A 22133-nucleotide genomic window follows, 5' to 3' on the forward strand; every position below is an offset into this window, starting at 1 on the left:
GCTTTCCATCAGGCGGGCCGTATACCTGTTTGCCACCGACGTGGTATAAAAAAAAATGGAGGCACGATTCTTAGTATGAAGGTTTGTAGAGGGAAAGTGGGTTTTTTGGACCTACTTGCTCATTTACAGGTTGCAACCCGCTAACTGCTAGTACGCTCGCTATTTAGTAAAGTACGTAGGTACAATACAGTATATAAAATAACGAAAACCGTTTACTGAAAGCCGTTAATGCTCAGGTCATAGCAACTTTTACTATGGGACATGGGACCAACCTCAAATTTATGGTTATTTTCATTAGACATATACTGACCGGGATATAGACCGTGATTACCTTTTTGATTTTTGTTGTTTGGCCTTCGTCAGTTTTCCGATCATGATGCATGCAACTGCGTCGTAATATCGGGAGCTCGACAAAAATCAAAAAGGTAATCACGGTCAGTATATGTCTAATGATAGTAGTAGGTTGGTAATACTTCCTACAGTGTAAATTTAATTTTACTGAAGTAAAGGGTGGAATTACAGACGGACGCGGACGGAAAGACACCAAATTTATCCTTTTCATATACGGAACCCTAAAAAGAAGAACTTTTGTTGAACAAAGCGAAAGTACCACGTCCACTTTTTCTCGCTCTGTGTTAACTGGTCACAGTGTGGTACAAGTATGAACACAATGTAACCAGATACTGGTCCCAGTATTAGTTTTTGTGATGCCTATTGGGCCTGTTCGGTAATGATTCTTTGATCAGAGTGGCTACGTTCACACGGCGACTATTCGATTCATTATTTTCTCTTGTACGTTTTTTTTTCAAACATTATTTCTATTAAGTAAAATCATAAATTAAATATAACAAGATCATACCATCCCATACATTAAAATGCGACCGCCTACGAACGCGCTTACACTCCACCACACATAGATGGCGCCACAAAAAATGCCTCGTTGCCACCGATTATTTGTAGATTGGCATTGAGTGTCAATTCCGAGCCATAAATCTATGTCAAAAGTGACACTTAACGCCATCTACAGGTATAATCGAACGCTAAAAGACATTTTTTTTGTGGCGCCATCTATGTGTGGTGGAGTGTAAGCGCGTTCGTAGGCGGTCGCATTTTAATGTATGGGATGGTATGATCTTGTTATATTTAATTTATGGTAAAATTATAAAGTACTAAAGGTAATAAGGAATATTTATATACAATAAAGGTAAAAAAGTAATCTATTTCCTAACTTAAAATACGTTTTTACGGTATACGAGACTAGGTCCATTTTTTTCATTATTAAACTATGATGTTGAGTTCTACATGTATCAACTGAACACGTCTACCATATGTAACCGATGGATACTCTATTTAATAATGCAACCATTGTAAAACACGGATAAAATGGACCAGTTATTTGCCCCCCAGTCGAGATTTCCCCGCTGTTCCTTACGGGAAAAATTGCCCCATGTGAACGTAGCCCAAGTGTAGTGACGACGATTAAGCAGGTCATGCTTGGATTGACGTAATAAATGATTATAATTATTACAAGAGGAGTGTCAGCATTCAGCAACTTTTGATAAATAAAACTACTGTAAAACGAGGCTGCTTTGCTCGCCCAAGTCTACCATGAGTTAACTTTGCTACCTTTAAATTATGGTTTCGTTTGATTTGGTGACATCCAAATGCACCTCTAAACACGTATCAAATATGTGTCAAGAAATGTTACTTAAATACGTAGGTTACTTAGTTGATCAACATTGAAATAGATATCGTACGCTGAAGAAAAAGTGACCAAGTCCCCCGGTGGCCGGAATCGAACTTGGGTCTTGACTCTTGAGCTTAGGCGGCTAACGTCCTTACAACTAGACTATTCTGCTATTACGGTACGCCCAAAAGCAACTAATACGTAAACTTAAAAAAAAAAATACATAAAATAAACTGACTTGTTCCCTAGTTTAAATGAGAAGCTAAGTTTGAATCGTTCTTTTCAAATTACAAATTATTTATCATGTAAGTACAGCTACTCGTACATATTGACTGTAAGCACATCTGTCAACCCTATTGTAGCCAAAGGATTAACCCTTTCGCGCGCTGGAAGGGAGTCGCACGCGCTCGCGACACACGGCAGTGGTGCCGCTCTGACTAGCAAGCGCGGACGTGCAACATGACGACCAGTGCCGGAATAACCTGTCTACTCGCCTGCGTTGCTTTTGGTAACGATTTTCATTATTTTATTCCCCTAGTTGTATGGAGCGTTTTTTGGTGACTTGAAATATTTCACATAGGCCATCCTATGCAAGTTTTAATAGGTTATCAACCCAAAAATCACAAAAAATACAGTTCCATTGAAAATTATCAACATCGGTGTTCAAGTCACTTAAACACACCCTATATATATTTATTAGTTATGCGCAGATTATAAAAAGTTTCTCGGAAAAATTGTCCTATGGGGCAGTGTGTAGTTCGCGAAATTTTCCAAATGTCCGTTCACGGGTCGATTTTTTAATGTCGACCATTCGATTTCGTGACTTCGTTAAATAATATCTCCACTACTAGCAATTTAAATTCTGCTTACAGAACCACTAGATTTACTAATAGCCGTCCTTTTTCGAAAAAAGCATTTCGTTGTTTTCCACAGACCTTTGAACGGCGAATTCGTGCGTTCGTAATTTAAAAATCGGTCCCCGATTTTTGAGTCTCACGAGTTCGAATTCAGAAAATTGTCACTAATAAAAATAATAAGCAAGTCACCGTTTTCAACCGGTATTTTAGTGACAAAATCCCGTATGAGAGATTCTAAAATCGCCCTCCTGCTTGGGTAATTGGTAATGGAAAACTTAGGTTTGCGTAAACCTTATGACTATACGTTCATATACTTATGTATATCTATGTAATGTAGGTATTTATGAATTAATATAGCCATTAGCTTAGCAATCTTATAATGGAGTAAGAAAACCCTTTGAATGGCAAATATTTTCCTTTTTGCAATAACATGCATTCATTTATTCAGCGAAAAGATTGAGTTATGTTCCGTGCAGTGTTTGTTGGTCCTACGTCGTATCTTAGAGTAGTACCTCGGATCCCTTTGTTTGACATAATGATTGAAAGTCATAATGTAATTATTACCAGATTATTATAGACTAATGACATAATTCTGTCATAACAGTTAACTTTTCAGGGTTTAGTTCAGGTCATCTATTAGGTTAGGTTTGTTTTATGGCAATCCTGAAATGTTATGCGTTTGAGAAAAACCACATTATGACTGACGAAAATGTAGACAAATTAAGTTGGAGAAGAGAGACTTTATGGGAAGCAATAGAGACCCGAAATGCCTATTAGAGCATTTTCAGAATGTGGGTCCCCCAAATTAGCAAAAGTTGTTAACAAAAATTAACTCGCTGTAAGTTTTGTAACGACAATTAAGCATACAATCTATCTAAAGTACACTTTTTTTACATTCAGAATGTAGATTATCGCTTAAAGTTTATGTAATTAACACAAAAACAATATTTTTATTGAAATTTCATGCTTGATTATCGTCACAAAACTGACAGTGAGTTAATTTTTGTTAACAACTTACGCATTTGGGGGTCCCAAATGCTGAAAATGCCTATTAAGCAAAATATGTTCCATCTATTTGGTCTTTAGTCAATGTTAAAAATAAGGAAACATAAGCTTAGTAAACTCATTAACTCAGATAATTAGTCAATTGAAACCACTTTCTTTTCGTGATCACAATTAATTTTGTCACGACTTTCAAAGTACGCAAAGACCACGCCATGACCAATTCGTAATGGTTACATTGGTTACTTAAATATCCGTAACAGACAAAGATGATCAAATATTAAGAGAGTTACTGTCAAAGTAAAATGTGTAATAACAGTGCATAGACTGCCACTCTAGACACAGGCTTAAAACTTTTGAACCTCAGTTTTGACAATTTGGCCCATATTCTTAGCTCGATATGTGTTAAATTGTCAAATATTAATATTAGCCCCATCTAGCCGAGCGTCCCCCGAAGGTGTAACGCCATCTAGGCCACCGTACCTATTTCTGAGGTAGGAACGTTTTTTTCTTAGACTGTAGCTGTCTATGCGGAGTTACACATGTCTTTGGTAATAGATAACTGATTATGATAATCTGGTTACTTAGATTCCATGAAGACTATTTGTAACTGGTTAGTTAGTATGTGGCAATGTGTTCCTGTTTGTAATTCTTCGCGTGTGTAAACAGGATACATATGTAACAAAGTAAAACCAGTTATTCTTGTTGGTTTTTTAAGAACAAACAGGAATCTAATCTAGCATAATGTATGTCATAGTTAAATAGTATCTATTTGATAGCTTTATTTGAAAAGTTGAATTCGTGACCTAATTATCTAGGTTTTATAAGGTTGAAAGACTATTTGTTACTTATCATCACTCTTATCAATAAATTTTCACACCTACATCAGGCAGGCAAGTATATGGTCGCGCGATAAATGATAGAACATCTGGCCGTCCCTATCGCACATACAAATAGTGCCATAGGGACGGCCAGGTGTTTTATCATTTATCATGCGACCATACTTGCCTGCCAGTACTAGATATTTATAATAGGATATGAGTTACATTTAAACACGATGTCTCTCAGACAGTTTTAAGAAATTATAAAAACCTTTCTTTCTTTTTACGAAGGTCACCTCAAAAACTTTAACAATTACATAGCCATAGCATAGTTTTGTCTTTAATCCATATCCATCTACTCCCAAGTTGCAGTAAAAGCTCCATGGAACAGTTGCGTCATATAACCAGTTACAGGCTTTAAGCATTCTATAGTAAACACAAACCTAAATCATAGTATAGCTCAAACTCTGCTACTACGCAATACTGGTTTAATGTTTACCTCCTGGGGTTTTGCATAACAAATAAAATAACCGCACATATTAAAAGCCCTCTACAAAATAATATCACTGTCGAAATGTAGGATCTATCCATGTTTTGTGAGTAATTTACCAAAAATCTGTATCCCGTGATACGATGCCACAGACCGACACTGATACTACATACGTGGCGGCGCGCTCATACAATCCGATTCCCACCGAGTTGCCCTAGATGTTCCGCAGGTTACAAACCACCATTGAAATAAAAAAATATACTTATAATAGTTATAATTAAAACATTACGTATTGCCTCACAAATATTAACACCATTTGCTTAAATTCAAATATGTACCTAAAATTATCGGGCGCGCGAACGCGAAGTCTACTTATGCCTAAGCTTTCATATTCATTCATGTACAAGTACAAACTTTAAAAACTTCTCTTTACAAGTATTTAAAACTCATTTATCAGTTAACACTTATGTACTTACACTATGACTGTTATCATTTAAATATCTGTGATGACGTGTTTTGCTCAAAGAAAATAACTAGTTCGAAGTTTTTGTCCTCAACAAACCTCATATCAAAATCATCAGAACCCTTTGCGAGATATACACACTCATCACCATACACTTCATCCTACACTTATGAATTAATTCTCTTGTTCCGAGTTACACAAAATATATGAAATGCTCGTTTATTGCCTACCATTCACAGAAGGAACTAATAAACAGTTGAATCAAATTACATACGGTAAGTTACCAATTGCCGCATGCCTTCATATTAAATCTGCACATGGGTCACACCTACGCATTACGCAATATTTACTATCCGAAGCGCATTTCTTATACAATAACTATGTTGGTGACTACTCTATAGCTCCGTTTCGTAATCGTACTATGTAATCTTCCGAGCAAGAGCCACGACCCTGTTATTATAATTTTGCCCGTGCGAATGTCCCCATCTTATAATATATCAATATTGCATTTAGATGCTCTTAAAATTTGGTGTGTTGCACAAATATTACATGTAGCAGTGTCATTGATGTAATGAAGCCTTATTTGATAAGATATTTGAAAGTGTCAAATGTTGACCTGGCTACGTTTTGAAAATTTGTTAATGTTTTGCGGTCTTATTTTGCCCGTGTCATTTCAATATCTAGGTTGCTATACAGTATCTTTTTCAGTTTCACAGCTTTTTTAATCAAATAGGCCTTATTTAGGAATAGAATTATATTCTGCCTACATACATAACACAACTGACTATGCTGTTCGGACATTGTCCGATAAATTTGTATTAAAATCTCTCATTGTCTTCTCATTTTTTTTATAAAACAATTTGATTATTTTGTCAAAATTCATATAATAAGTTTCAAATCAGTATAATTACCAGCAAAGACAAATTATGTAACTCTGTATGGACAGATAAAGTCTAAGAAAAAAGACGTACCTCAGAACCATAAAGAAAAAGGTAAGGTGGCCTAGATGGCGTTACACCTTTGGGGGACTCTCGGCTAGATGGCGCTAATATTAATAATATTTGACATTTTAACACATATCAAGCTCAATACGGCCATTTTGGCCAAATCGTCAAAACTGAGATTCAAAAGTTTTAACCCTGTGTCGAGAGATGGCAGTATATGCACTGTGACTACCTACATATTTTCCTTTGACAGTAAGTGCGTTTTCATATTATCCGATCCAATATCGGATGTCGGAAGGATTTCAATGGAAAAAAATCAAGATAACGCCTGTAATGCATGCTATATCGGTCCGACATCCGATATCGAATCGGATAATGTGAAAACGCACTAATACTCGATCCTCGTTTTTGCCAGCCAAGATTATTTCGAGCTACATTTTTCCCTAGTACATAAGTAGTCTATATACCTAATTGTAGTGCAGAACTAATAGTTTCCTCCGGCCGGTTGCCCAACAGATTGGAAAGGTGGCTCAAGGCCCACCTGTACGGACATAAAAAAAAATTCGGGCGTGCCGCCGTGTGCTTTTAATTAACAATACCTAAATGCTACTTTTATGTACTGCTTTAATTATAGATACGAGGTTGTTTGGATCTATGACAGGTGTAAGGTTATTGCTGTATAGGCTATAGGCAATTTATAAAATATCCACCTAGATATAAGTACATTATTGAAGCCACGAAACTTCGAATGTTATACTAGTTTTAGGCATGGAAAACCTTGTGGGGTTGTGGTCTTAGTAAACATTATTTAAATAACTTACCGTAAGGCTCCAAATCAGCTACAGAAGAACCATAATACAGTCGATTTCATTCTAAGTTAATTAGTATTTTTAAGTTATTAGTTTTACATTGTATCGATGTCTTTTGAATAAAGTTTTACAATATTAAAAAAATCTAATATGCGTCAAATATAAGTTTTAGATACTTCTTCAACTCCTCAAAGATGAATAAATTTTAGTTAAAAAATTTAGGGATTTAAAATACTATCCGTAATTCGTTTATGTTTTTTTCTATTAAAAGCGCATTTAGACGGCGTGTGAACTCGTATGCGATACATTTCACATATTATATGTATATATTCATCACAACAATCTAATACCGCAAAGCAAAGAGGATCAAGTATTATAGAGAGTTACTGTCAAAGTAAAATGCAATCACAGTGCATAGACTGCCATCTCTCGACACATGCTTAAAACTTTTGATCCTCAGTTTTGACAATTTGGCCCATATTGTTAGCTTGATATGTGTTAAAATGTCAAATATTAATATTAGCGCCATCTAGCCGAGCGTTCCCCAAAGGTGTATCGCCATCTAGGCCACTGTACCTTTTTCTCTATGGCTTTGACGTACGTTTTTTTCTTAGACTTTATCTGTCTATAAGGAGTTACATATGTTTTAGCGGCAAAGTAATGCAGCTCGCACATGAGTTTTCGCACTGTGTGAATGGGCTATTAATATGTAACAAGGTTTAATAAGTAAGGAAATAATGCATATCCTTCGCTAACCGGACGGACGTGGATACTTCAAAGGATTCTCTATTAGAAATCGTGTAATAGGAAAAACTACCTGGTTTACATACATACCAATACATACATACATACCAATGCTTAGTAGATTTTTTTATTGTTTAGGACAATTATTGTCTGAAATAGAATTCTCTGAGATTTAAGGTAAGGTACTCTACTCCTAAAAATATGAATATTTTTCTCATCCATATTAATTTATAAATGGGAAAGTGTGTGTCTGTTTGTTTATCCGTCTTTCACGGCAGAACGGAGCGACGAATTGTCGTGATTTTTTAAGTGGTGTCTCTTTCTAATGCGAGCGCAGCCGCGGGCAAAAGCTAGTATTAAATAATGGTAGGTATATTTAGGTAGGTTGGTAGGTTGCCTTTTAGAAAATAACAGGTACTATGTTATATCTTCTATTTCCTAAAAGCTAAGTCAAAATCTTAGACTCCTTAAGGTTAAATTGTATAAAGATTGTTTTCAAATGTCAACGTGCGTCAATTCAATTCAAATCACGGCCTTGTGCAAGCAAAAATGCAACTAACAAAAATTTAGAACCACCTCACGTACTTCTTTGTAAAGACACAAGGTCTGTCAACCCTAGGCTCATTGAAAAATCTTTTTTCTACTCCCATACTGTTATTCGTGAGTTACAAGGTCGTGCATAGAACTTTAAAACCCTACATAAAAATCGCATTCAAATGTATGAGAACTCGATTCAACTCGGCTCGATTCGTCTTAGTGGCCAGGCTGCAAAGAACCATACCATAGACAGTTTTATTTTCATGTTTGCACTCAAACTGCATATTCAAAATGGTAGGCGGTCCACCTAGATAACTAAGATGACTGAAAGTAGGTATTTGTTGAATTTATAATTTTCTTTCAAAATAAGTGCTTGGTCGTAGAAAAAGTATTGTATGCAACGGTGTTTAACTGAGTCAAAAAATGCTCGTGGCGTCTTTATTAACAATTTTCGGCTTCGCCTCAAATTGTTACCCACGCCACTCACCTTTTTTGACCTCTTTTAACCACCAGTTGCATAAAATACTATTGTATGTTTCAAATTTGTAACAAGAGCAATACTTTGCATAAAAGGCCTGTGTGTGTGCAGCGTGTTACAACATGTAACCTAGGAAAAAGTTAAAAAAAAAAGTTTTAATAAAAGAAAAAAACCTCCGACACAGTTGATCGATTTTCATGAAACATGGCTAAGGACACTCCCGGACTAACTCAGCTTTCAAACAAAAAAAACTAAATCTAAATCGGTTCATCCGTTCGGGAGCTATGATGCCACAGACAGACAGACAAACAGACAGACAGACAGATAAACAGACAGACACGTCAAACTTATAACACCCCGTCGTTTTTGCGTCGGGGTTTAAACAACATTTACGAAAAAGAGGATTTTTTTAAAACAACGTTTACCAAAAGGTGTTTAAATTATGGATCTCATTAATTAGGTACAGCACTTTATTGTTATTCAGTACTTACAATTCACGTATTTATAATGCAAAGATTGGCCTAAAATTACAATTATTACTTTACAACTTTGTAATGTTCCTATTTCAGTACAAGTACGGTTGCACACAGATAATCAGTTAATGAAATTTAAATAATATGAATCCGTACCCACAATCACTTTTGTGGGCGGAGCGTCGTCCATGTATCAATAATTCAAATGTCCGAATCGGTCTCGCCATTACGCTCTGAAAAATGACATGCGTGCGTTTGTTTCTCTCGGACCGTTTGCATAACGGCGCGGGCGCAGGAATGGACAGTAATTAAACAGCTATTGAGGAGTATTACGCCAGCACGTAAGTAAGAAGGTCAAGTCGGCTGTAACTTGGAAACCTGCTTGGATAGCCTAGTACATCTTACATATTAATCGTTTATAGATTTTAGATCTTTTATACAGCGATTGCTAGTAATATTTATCCATATTTAGTAAACTGTTGCGGGTATACATAGTGACCTAAGGGCTAGGCACTTGGTATGTCACTTTGAACTCTAGGGACCCCCTAAATTTAGCGGACCCCCTTGTTAATTTGATACATTTCATATTTTTAAATTAAATGAAAAAAAAAAACACAGTTTCGATAGGGTTCGAACCAGCAACCATCTGAATTGACGGTCCAAAATAATATTTCCTTTCATTTTCTATATAAGTACATATATTCACCTGATACCTTTATATTGGTATCTAAAAATTGTTAGCGGATACAATCATACAACCGTCCTTGGCCAGCAATTTTTATATCATAAAAACTATTAATTACACTTATGAGTTTCCTGGCGAGTTTAATAAGGCCTGTGAGAAAATCATAGGCACGTATAATTAACGTATTATACTACTTATCTTAGATTTTAACTGCAGCATTTAGTTTCAATTATAGAACATTGTCCGACCGAAGTTGGTACTTTACAGTAAGTAATGAGCAGGGGGGTTACCATGACGTGCTAAAGCCGTTCAGTTTAGGTTGAGAGAGAGAGGGCGGGCTATGTAACTGCTATAGCTGTGTCCCTTTCTCTCAACCTAAACTGAACGTCTTTAGTACGTCATGTTAACCCCCCAGGTAGTAAAAAATGTTGGCGCTTACTATTATCAAGAACGATTTAATACTGGACTGACAAAGCCCACACAAAAAAGCGTACCCCTGAAATGTATGGGCCTTTTAGACTAGATGGCTCTGTTCGCAGCTTGGAAGTGGCCAAAATCATATTATCCCCAAATATTTTTGCGTGTTTTTATTTTTTATAAGAACTAATGATATATTTCTTTACTTTAAAATCATAATCTCAGGTCAATACACATTTTGAAAAAAAAAAAATGTAGGCATCATCAGTGTAGTTATTATAGTATTTAATAGGTGGCGCTAAAAAATTGAGGTACGATTCTTAGTACCTATGAAGATTGTAAATCCATACTGATATCTTAGTATAAATGGGAAAGTGTCGTAAAAAACACCCATGTTACAAAAAAAGTGGTGTGGACAACTTTGAAAAAAAAATGGCCTATTTATGTGTATGTTTATGTATGTAAGTGGTAAAAGCTCATAAACGCCCTCAGCGTAGAAATGTCCCGTTCGCTTCCTCATCGCGCCGACGTGTCGAGTCTATTGTCTCAGCGATGCTTTCCATCTCGATCGTTACGCAACGCACGGCACGGTTCGACGCCGCCCAACGTAAATGATACAACACAGTAGGATAGCCATAGCCACCTTTAAGTAAAACAAAACTTTAATGGCTCTACGATCCAAAGAGGATCATGACTTCCAAAACGAGAAGACGCCACTTAATCCGATTCTGCGCAGCTTCTTGCCAATATAGGCTAGTTTCCTATACTTAAAATAAAATATTTTATGCAGTGCACGAAATAAAGTACCACATAATTAGAAGAAAAATATGGACACTAGTTATGTTTAAACATAATCTCTATTTAAAAAGTGAAAGAGAAAGATATAAAGTAAATGAATTGACCGTGACGTCACTCCTCAGTATTTCATAGTAATTCCATATTAGCAAATCGTTTTGACAGTTCTTAAAAAGAAGCTGATTTGACTAGTAGGAAACTAGCCCATTGTCGGTTTTTAGGAATAATTAGAAAATGAGTATATACTTACTTATTTTCTAGGTATATCTTATACAACACAGTAGAACTCGTAATATGCAGTGTTTAGAATAAAAAAAATGTATTGTCATTTCCCCGAGTGTCTACAGTAGATAAGGAGTTCTTCGGAAAAGGAGTAGGTATCTATACAGATTTCTAAAGGGTTGGCAACGCGCAAGTAACGGCTCTGGCAAGCATCCATAGGCTACGGTGACTGCTAACCATCAGGTTGTATACTTGTTTGCCACCATGTGGTATAAAGAACTTCCCCAAAACTTCTGCTTGATACAACATTTACCAACCGCCGTGGTAAGACCTAGGTTTCACCAAATCAATGTCAGTAAAAGCCGTGTGATCTAGGTTTCACGGTATTTCGAGCTTTCACAGTAAAGTATAGAGGTAGGTAAAGTCATATTTCTTTTAGTACAGCTATTGTGTAAAAACGGATGCGCTGTGACTGTGTTGTTTGTTGAATAGCATTCGTGACGTTCACCCCGTTATCTGATTCGTTGAGGAAGATCGTTTTCGCACTTCTGATATAATACGCGATATGTTACAGTGTTGTTCTTAGTAAATGCACCGTGAATGAATAGTATTTTATGCAACAGGCGTTTAAAGGAGGTCAAAAAAGACGAGTGGCGTGGGTAACAATTTGAGGCGAAGCCGAAAATTGTTATTAAGACGCCACGAGTATTTTTTGACTCAGTTAAACACCGTTGCATACAATACTTTTTCTACGACCATGCACTTACTTTTTAATAGTTCCCTGTATTTTGACTTGTCCTCTGTAATGATCCTGCACTCACCCTGTCGCTCGCACTCCCCCGCGCCGCCGCAACCCCCGGCGCCCCGCGCACCCACGCTATATCCCTTAAAGGCCAGGGGCGGGCATCTTTTATATAGGGTTTTAACGATCTATGCACGACCCTGTAAATGACGAATAACAGTTCGGGAGTAGAAAAAAGTCATTTCGGTTGCCAATGAGTGCGTGTCACAGACTCATCACCACCTAAGACTTTTCGTAGCACGTACTTGACGTACTGTTTATTCAACTGGAATTTATCGATGTAACATGTCATCCTTACTAAAAATCCAAAGACTGAACATTTTCTGACAGGTGACAGCGAATGATGTTAAAGTACATCAATATCAGAGTTCTCAAAAAGTTTGTACATAGCCACGTCAGCAAATTTTAACCCCCGTTTCGTTTTTTTAACCCCCGACGACGCCAAAACGACGGGGTGTTATAAGTTTTATGTGTCTGTCTGTGTAATAGTAGCTCCTGAACGGATGATGATTATAGATATCGTTTTTAGTTGTTATTTAGGCTCTTTTAAACAACGATTTCGTTAATAAATAATTTAAAATGCTAATTACTTTTTTTAAATATTTGGCTTAACTTTATTATCTAACCGTTGTTCTACGGAATTTCTGCAAACCATATAGTAATGTAATGTATTGGACAGATCTATTTCAAAACATACTATTTATTGCACACCTCAATACACGAAACAACATAGCAAGTATAAACAACAACTTAAGAGGTAAAACAAGAGGCGGTATTTAAGTACATAATTATATAAGAAACTAAGACTAAACTCTAAAGCTAGCTAATGTCTAAAATAGGCCCTTGAGGCATTGTACCAAGAATACTGGCGACATTTCCTCGCTGTATCGCAATGCTGATACGTTATACGAGGAAGTCGCCAGCTCTTCGGTCACCAGTTACCTCAACCAGACGCTTCGCGATTTCTGTGAACAACTTGTTCGCGCTGGGACTCCATGGACCTAGAGTTTCTATAATGTAATTGAGAAATGGCGGAAGACATAATATAAAGAACGTAGTTCTTATATACACACAAAGCGGCGTGTAATCATCTAACTTAAATTTAGTAAATAATAAAACGCGTAATAAATACGCGTAAATAGTTAATTACTGTAATATTTTAACGTATTGACCGATAAAATTATTATTAATGTTATTAGGGAAGATAATTTCTTATAGCATCACGAATATAATAGAATATATATTACGTTAATGTGGACACGAAAGCTTTAAAGAGTTTTGTTTCACTGAATTCGAATACGAAAATTCCGATATGACTATGACAATATTTTATTAATTGTATTTCATAGTTATATGGCATTATGTATCTGAAGATTGTAGACTCATACATAATAAGTATACTCATACATAAAATAAATATGGGTATGTGTTATATTTAGATTTCGAAATAGTTTTTTTTTTCTACTTAATACGATTTCAATCAACGGATTAGTAATTAACTTGATCGGAAATGTCAGTTGCCGATAATAATCCAAAGGTCAGATAAACCTGAATTTTGTAACTTACATCATATTCATAAAATTGTGACTTCTATCGATAAAAATACATTTTATTGCTGAAACCAACAATATCTGCGCCGATTAAAACACGGTGTGTAATTTTTCATAGGAAACTACATGTTAAATATTTCTTTGATATATTTTCAATGTTGACTAACTAATGTGGAATAAATTATGTGGAATTTTAATTTTTCGACTTTTATAAACCTACGAGTAGGTACATAGTGTGTCTCTGCTAGGCAGTTAAGGCCTCGGTTTTGAGAAAACTGGATATTTAGTTGGTGTGCTATCTCATTCCTCGGTAGTACATGCAGAGATGGATCAAGGTACAAGCTCTTTCGGTATAGCTTTGTATTTCAACGGAAAAGTTGTCTATTATTAAGAACATGAAAATATGTTTAGGCTAAAAAATAACCAAAGACCACTCAAATTGTTTAAAATATATTATGGCAGCAGCATAAGGCTTTGTTAAACTGATAACAGTATTAACTAGCCGTAAGCACTTTCCGCAACCTTGCTACACTTGCGACGGCGACCCCCTCACTTGGCGATAACCAGCCGTTACGCTACATAAAATGCTGCACGGCTCAATATTTTATAAGACATTCATTATGTAGTACCTCAGAGCATCATCATCCTCCTTGCGTTATCCCGGCATTTGCCACGGCTCATGGGAGCCTGGGGTCCGCTTTGACAACTAATCCCAAGATTTGGCGTAGGCACTAGTTTTACGAAAGCGACTGCCATGTAGTAGGTACCTCAGAGCAATTTCATATATATGTGAGTAATAGGTATATTTTTAGCCTACTTTGAGCTTTGGTGTCCCACAGCTGTGCAACAAAATGTAGATTAAATTATATACCTAAACAAAATTATAGAACATTTATCTGTTCGTTACCTATATTGTTCGGGGTAACGAAAATACAGTAAGACGTTTATTGAAAACAATGCATTTTGTGCAGGACTTTCGAGTAGGTACAAATTTTTCAATTTCAACTACTAAAATAAGAATCAAGCAATGGATCCGTCATAAAATGAACATAGGAAGTTTTTAAAGTTTATCTTAGCACTTTGTCAGATTTGGGCAATTCTTTAAAAAAATCTGCCAGCACAACAATGATTCCCATGCTCAGAAGCAATGACATAACAATGCGTCCAACTTTCGACATTCGACATTTTTAGCAGCAATTTATTGACGATTCAATGATGTGAATTTTGTTTTTATGACAAACCTACATTGATCGGCAAAAAATACATTTGATTCAAATTGATTGTCGTCGATAAAAGAAAATATTGCGACGGCAGGGACAATGACTTCACATTTTTAAATTGGTTCAACCACTTTAAACCACTGCAATCTATAACTAGCGAAGGCGTGATAACTTTTGAGTAAAACAATTAAGTTTTATTCGTGATCAAACGACAAATAGGTAGACAAGCGCTGATTCAGTGTCAATAATCAGTGACATTCATATTAAATGAAGGCTTAAAAAAAACATTATTAGAAGGTTAAAGTATGCCACGCGGCATTTTGGTGGTCTGAATTGACTAATATACGAGCTCTTACTTGCAGATAACAGCTGATTGAGTGTCAATAATCGGTGACATTCTTATCAGATGAAGGTTTTAAAGAACAATATTAGAAGGTTATGCAGTGGCCAGTGGCCACGCGATATTTCCGGCGGTCTGAGTCATAGAGGAATAAGTAAGGGAAGAGTTGTAACTCCATACATCAGTAAATGCGAGTTATTTGTAGTGACATCTATCGTCATTCACTCGTCAATCACGCGCCAACTAGCGTAAATTATCAGTACTGCTACTTGTCAATAGACGTCACGACGAACAAAAAGTCTATTGCTCAACAATTTTTAGCTAATATTACAATAGTATTAATCAGTACTTTGCTTTCAATTACTTCAGCTTATAATATAAGGTGTAAACTGTTTTAATATTACATTTTTGGCAAACGCAACACTGTCGGCACCTAGTGTCGAGTAGCAGTATTGATAATTTACGCTAGTTGGCGCGTGATTAACGAGTGAATGACGATAGATGTCACTACAAATAACTCGCATTTACTGATGTATGGAGTTACAACTCTTCCCCTACTTATTCCTCTATGGTCTGAGTCGACAAAAATATAAGTTCTTACTGGTAGACTACAATAGCTGATTGAGTGTCAATAATCGGCGACATTTTGATCAGATGAAGGTTTTAAAGAACAATATTAGAAGTTTACGCAGTTGGCCAGTGGCCACGCGGCATTTCGACGGACTGAATTGACAAAAATGTAAGCTTTTACAGGTAGACTACTATGTAACAGCTGATTGAGTGTCAATAATCGGCGACATTTTGATCAGATGAAGATTTTAAAGAATAATAATAAATAAAAATAAAGTGGTTTTGTATTTTACTTTTATAATCATATTATAAAATAGCCTAATCTAAGAGAAAAGATAAATAAAGGAAATAAAAATAAAAAGCCTGTTTATTTTGAACCAAAAACCTTAAAATATATTTAAAAAAAAAGACTTAAAAAGGAACAATATTAGAAGGTTATGCAGTTGGCCAGTGTGGCCACGCGGCATTTTAGCGGGCGGGCGGAGCGAAAGTAACGAGTGGGCAACCTTGACGAGCCGGTACGTTGCTGCCCGGTCCGATTTACATTGTCTTATATTTTTAGTGCGTGGCATTTGCGGTGTGTGTGAGGAAGAATGCTTGAAATGTAACGATATAATGACAATAACTGTAAAGGTTATTAACAGATTGCTACTTATCATGCATTAGTGGGTAGCCCTAAGAAACCACCAACATTATCGTACTAATTCCGCTCGTGACTTGCTTAGCCCGATCAAACTATATGAAGCAATAAGGGGTTATTACCCCGCCAACATCTATATCACATCAACAAAGATGATGTGGTAGCGGACTCGTTACCGTGAACAGTTAGCCAGATCAAAACCCTATGGAGCAATAGGGGTTATTAACCCGCTGTCCCAATATCGACACCTATATCACAAAAATGGTGGTGATGTGGTAGCACAACCGCGATAAGAGTAGGCAGCCTTGTGAAAAGGCTTCAGCAAATAAACCACAAACATTCTTGTACCAATTCCGCTCGTGACTAGCTAAGCCCGATCAAACCCTATGAAGCAATAGGGGTTATTACCCCGCCGACACAATGTCGACACCTATGTCACACAAATAGTGATGATGTGACAGCACAACTATGGTAAGAACAGACAGTCATGTGAAAAAACTTCAGCAAATAAACCACAAACATTCTTGTACCAATTCCGCTCGTGACTCGCTAAGCCCGATCAAACCCTATGAAGCAATAGGGGTTATTACCCCGCCGACCCGATGTCGACACCCGGTCACGCTCCACGCGACCGATTACACACGCCTATGTGCTATTATATTGAAAGCAGCCTCGGGTTGAGTGCGTAATAACCCCCTCGATATTGCCGATTTCGGTTGGCCTAATTAATTGACAAAATGATGCAACCTTATATTTTTATCTCCCTTTGGTTTTGGCAAATATGATGTACAGGGTTTTACGGGACGGGACTTATTTCATATTAGGGCATTTTCAAAAATTGGTACCCGAAATTAGTGACACTAGGGACAGTTGTTAACAAAAATGAACTCGATGTCAGTTTTGTGACGACAATTAAGAATACAATTTATTTTGTCTAAAAACCAACTTTTTTCATGTTTTAAATGTAGGTCATTGCTGACCTCTATAATCATCATTTTTATTGAAATTTCATGCTTAAAAAATTTTAGTCACAAAACTGACATTGAGTCGGGTCCAACCCCAATAAGTTAGGTACTCAATTCCAATTGTAAAGATATAGATAGCTATATCTATTATAGAATGTGGAATAAGTGTGAACGCTTAAACCAGTGTTTATGTTGACAGACTGATTAACTCTACCATAATACCCTACAATAAAATGTTAGTGTACGTAATTACCCGATACTATGCCACGAAACACTCTACTAAATATACTAATAAAATGTTAGTGTACATAACTACTTGCTACTTTATCACCTCAGTTTGCAACTATGTCACAAATGTTAGTTTTTATCATTATCGTAGATAATGGATAATTTTATTGACAACTAGCCATTTTCATATTTCATAGAACGGGACATACTCGTATTAAATAGTATCTTATGTAGGTTTCTGGTAAATGTAGTGATTAATTGATTATACAACTGGACTTGTTTTCTTTTTTACAGTCAACGCTGGCATCCTGCTCGAGCATGCGCCTGAGTGTCCGGAACACTACGGTGTGCAGGTAACTAACATTTTATTATAATAATATTAAAGTTAGCTACTAGAATTATTTCTTAAAAGAAAAGGGAAATTATTATACATTAAACCATAGACTCCCCTAAATGAGATCACATTATTCTAAGCTACCATGAGTTCAAAATTCGTTACGAAAAATATACAGTCAATCAATTAGAGCCACTGTAGAACTATTGTATTATTATTATTTATTTATGTGCCTGTGTGGTGACGGGTTAAGAATTTCACCACCCCCTTTCTTCCCGTGGGTGTCGTAGAAGGCGACTATGGGATATGGGTTAAATTGTGGTGTGGGCGAGAGGCTGGCAACCTGTCACTGCAATGCCACAGTTTCGTTTTCTTTTAACCCCTTATTTGCCAAGAGTGGCCCTGAAGCTTTAGTAGTTTCATGTGCTCTGCCTACCCCTTTATGGGATACAGGCGTGATTGTATGTATGTATGTATGTATGTATTATTTATTTAATTATTACAATCAAAGGTAACTATAGTATAAAAAATATACAGTGTTCCACAAAACTATGGTGTAAGTTTGACTATGGAGTCAAGAAATCAATTAATACTTCTAAGGTTAATAGTCAGTTATAAAGTCCTTATGTCATAGTGACGTTATAAATCAGATTGTAAGAAATCTGTTACTGCTTGTCATGTTGACAAGTACCTATGAAGAAAGTGCAGAGCGCCCTTGGGCGGTTACCTACTACATATTATAGAAATACGTACATTTTCCGTGATGTTCTGCTGACTGCTACTCTTTAAAACTGAACAGAACTAAAGTTTCGATTTTTCTAAATTACTCCTTGCCGATATAATAATATCATCATTATCATCAACAATAGTTGTAAAAAATAAATCATTCAACATTATTAAGTAATATACATTACATGAGATAATATATTACGCAACTTCATTAATTTAAATAAAGAATGTGAACGCATTGCGAACGCAACCGTTGGAAGAAAGTGTGATTCATAACCTCGTTAGGCGACGGCACTAATTGTACATTGTGTTAATTAATTGCCCAGCGAATTTCCCTACGCAATAATTATGTGCATTAAAAGCGAATGAACGTTACGAGTTAGCCAAGCGACATGTTTAAATAAACCATCTTTCTGGCTGTTTATGCCAGGCTATCTAAGTATAGCACTATGGTGCATTAGAATAATATTCTGGTTGTTATTATAAATGATATTTAAATTTTTAATACCTACTTACAAAGCAACGTTCGCTAAAGGGACCCACAGATTACAAGATCACCGGACTATTAGCCTGTCAGTTGTTCACTTTTACCTTTTGCGATTAACTGCAGGCAGGTGGATTTCGACCAGCGAACTAGCGATCTGTTAGCAACTCTGATTTTAAATTTCCACCAATACCCTGCTATCGCGAACTACCTAATCCTAACCCATTAAAGTGTTCACAACTTTTCTGATCTCAAGACCAAAAACTCAATCATTTCCTCCTTGGTTCCAGGCGTACGCGCACCCTGAACTGTGCGACCAGTTCTTCCTCTGCACCAACGGCACCCTGACGGTGGAAACCTGCGAGAACGGCCTGCTGTTTGACGGCAAGGGCGCTGTGCACAACCACTGCAACTACCATTGGGCCGTTGACTGCGGGCACAGGAAAGCTGACTGTGAGTATCACGTGCTGTGATTCTTGAGAACCGGTAGGATATTGATGGTAAAGATCTTCTGCTGCCCGAACTGTGTGACCAGTTCTTCCTATGTACTATGGAACCCTGACTATGGAGATCTGCGAGAACGGGATTTTGATTGGGACTGAGTGGTACGTGACGAAGAAGACCGAATCTTTGACTGTGAGCGACTGAAGGATCTTTTTGCTTAGTCTTTGAATGCTTATAAAAACTTCCTACGAGGTGCAGACACGGTTGTATGTATCATTATTTCGCACTACTGGTGCTCTGGGTAGTTAAATCTTGACGCGAAAGGCCTGCGTCGCCCATTTTATTGCACCGACCCGGTTCCTAGCTTCATCTGAACATAGGGTAAATGCGCCACTGTCCAAGAGCTCTGACTTCAATTTTATCCATTTTAACAATCATATACACTGACTCGTTTTGCAGAATGTTTTGCATAAAAATTCAATTCAAATATCTTTTCCCCAGTGGTTCCTACTCTTCTCCGGGCTGCGAGTTCCAGTTCGGCATCTACCCCGACAGCGAGGAATGCTCCACCAGCTACGTCAAGTGCGCCTTTGGCATCCCCGAGCAGGAGCCCTGCACCCCCGGCCTGGTGTACGACCACCGCACGCATGGGTGCAACTGGCCCGATCTGCTGCAGCCGTTCTGTAACCCTGAAGGTGAGCATGGCACTTACATAGTTTTTGCAAGGGCAGGCATGTGGTCATGCTATAGTCACACCTCGGTAAGGGTGAGCTATTTTCCCTAGCATTTGGCATGTGTTATGTCATAGGTATATGACTCTGGCTATAGTGGCTATACCAAACATGATCTTGACAAATACATGATTAGCTTCCTAAATTGAACTATGCCTCGATCTCAAAGGTTGTAAGCCTTTTAAACACGTTATACCTACATACAATATAAATATTACATACAATATTTATATTGTATTAAGATGTGCATTTTCTCCTATCCACAGAATGAAGTCTCTCTAGTCATAACCAGACTTTTCTCGATGGAATTATCCCCATACCGTTCTTCTCTGTTTCTGTTATTGAGTCTTTAATAGGTACCTAAATTGTATTAAAATACTAACTGACACCTATTTTTCAAATGGACTATATAGTTTTGCTAACATGCTTTCCTTCAAACGAACGATGACAGGAAAAGCACAGTGCCATTTTTACACGATATTTCATGATTGATGAACTCGATCCATAATATCAACTCTCGACTATAAATCTCGTTTCAAATTCGAGCTAAGCTTATCCAAAAGCGTTTCCGCGTTCGTGTTCCAACATCATAAAGCGAGACAACAATTAAGAAAGTAACGAGTATATCTTATTCCAGCGGTCATCGGCTTCAAGTGCCCGACGAAAGTGCCCGCCAACACGCAATCCGCCAAGTTCTGGCCCTTCCCCCGTTTCCCGGTGCCCGGCGACTGCCACCGCCTGATCACCTGCGTGGAGGGCCAGCCGCGACTTATCACCTGCGAGGAGGGCAAGGTGTTCGACGACCAGAACCTGACCTGTGAGGATCCCGAGCTGGTGCCGCACTGCGGACATGCGTGATTGCGTCATGATTGTGTTGCGAAACGAAAAAACTTTTCTTCTTTCTGCCGAGCGAAATTGTCAAGTAAAGTCAAATTGCTACATATTATAAGTTTAAGTGCATCCTCTCCAAAACATGTACACACTTTTTTTATCCAAATAAAAATGTAATATTTACTTTGCGTCAACTATAAAATAAAATTGAATCTAAATTTGAACTAAAACTAAAAAAAATCGTAAAACGCCTGCGCCAAATCTTGAGATTAGTTGTCAAAGCGGACCCCAGACTCCCATGAGCCGTGGCAATTGCGGGGATAACGCAAAGAGGATGATGATGAATCTAAAATTGAACTACAAATTAAAGTAAAATATGACTTGCCTTTCTACGAGAGTACTCGTCGTAGCTAACTATCTTCAATTTCATGACTTTCATGAGTTCTTTACGAAACAGTGCCAAAAGTCCAAAGTGACGTTTCTCGTGCGTGATTTTCGTTTTGCAATGTGGTTATTTCTAGCAATTAATTTTAATTCACCGTCCATTTATTAGTAATTTTAATACGTGAGAACGTCTTATAAAATTACGACAAACAATTGACTTTTTTACTGAACCCTATTTATTTCCATAATAAAAATGGTAAAAGTTACCTATGAATTTTCCTAAAACTTGTATGTTACCCGTAACAAAGTTGCCAAATGCAGATAATTCGTGATATTAGTTACCGTAGATATATATGTTTTTTACGTCAAAGTTTATATGTATTTATCATGTACACTTCTGTAAATAGATCAGCAAAAAGATGGATTTGTAAATAGGAAAATAAAATATCTAAATATA

General features: G+C 36.9%; 1 protein-coding gene across 2 annotated transcripts; it reads left to right on the forward strand.

The window, feature by feature from the left end:
• The first annotated feature begins 2105 nt into the window (after positions 1–2105).
• LOC125241087 (protein obstructor-E) lies at positions 2106–22133 on the forward strand. 2 transcript variants are annotated; one of them, XM_048149401.1, is made up of 5 exons: positions 2106–2195; positions 18034–18092; positions 19577–19755; positions 20232–20425; positions 21099–22133. In XM_048149401.1, exons 1-5 carry the CDS (start codon positions 2147–2149, stop codon positions 21317–21319), a joined length of 702 nt encoding a protein of 233 aa, XP_048005358.1. In that variant the 5' UTR covers positions 2106–2146; the 3' UTR covers positions 21320–22133. The 2 variants fall into 2 exon arrangements, with proteins under 2 accessions (XP_048005358.1, XP_048005357.1); XM_048149400.1 differs by having other exon boundaries at positions 19577–19739.

This window comes from Leguminivora glycinivorella, chromosome Z (assembly GCF_023078275.1).
Source record: "Leguminivora glycinivorella isolate SPB_JAAS2020 chromosome Z, LegGlyc_1.1, whole genome shotgun sequence".
NCBI lineage: Eukaryota > Metazoa > Arthropoda > Insecta > Lepidoptera > Tortricidae > Leguminivora > Leguminivora glycinivorella.

Bases quoted from the DNA above. Each gene is read 5' to 3' on its own strand.
- LOC125241087 (XM_048149401.1), top strand. From the start codon at position 2,147: ATGACGACCAGTGCCGGAATAACCTGTCTACTCGCCTGCGTTGCTTTT. The intron at 18,093-19,576 runs GTAACTAACATT...CCTTGGTTCCAG, and splicing joins CGGAACACTACGGTGTGCAG to GCGTACGCGCACCCTGAACT. The intron at 19,756-20,231 runs GTGATTCTTGAG...TCTTTTCCCCAG, and splicing joins GACTGTGAGTATCACGTGCT to TGGTTCCTACTCTTCTCCGG.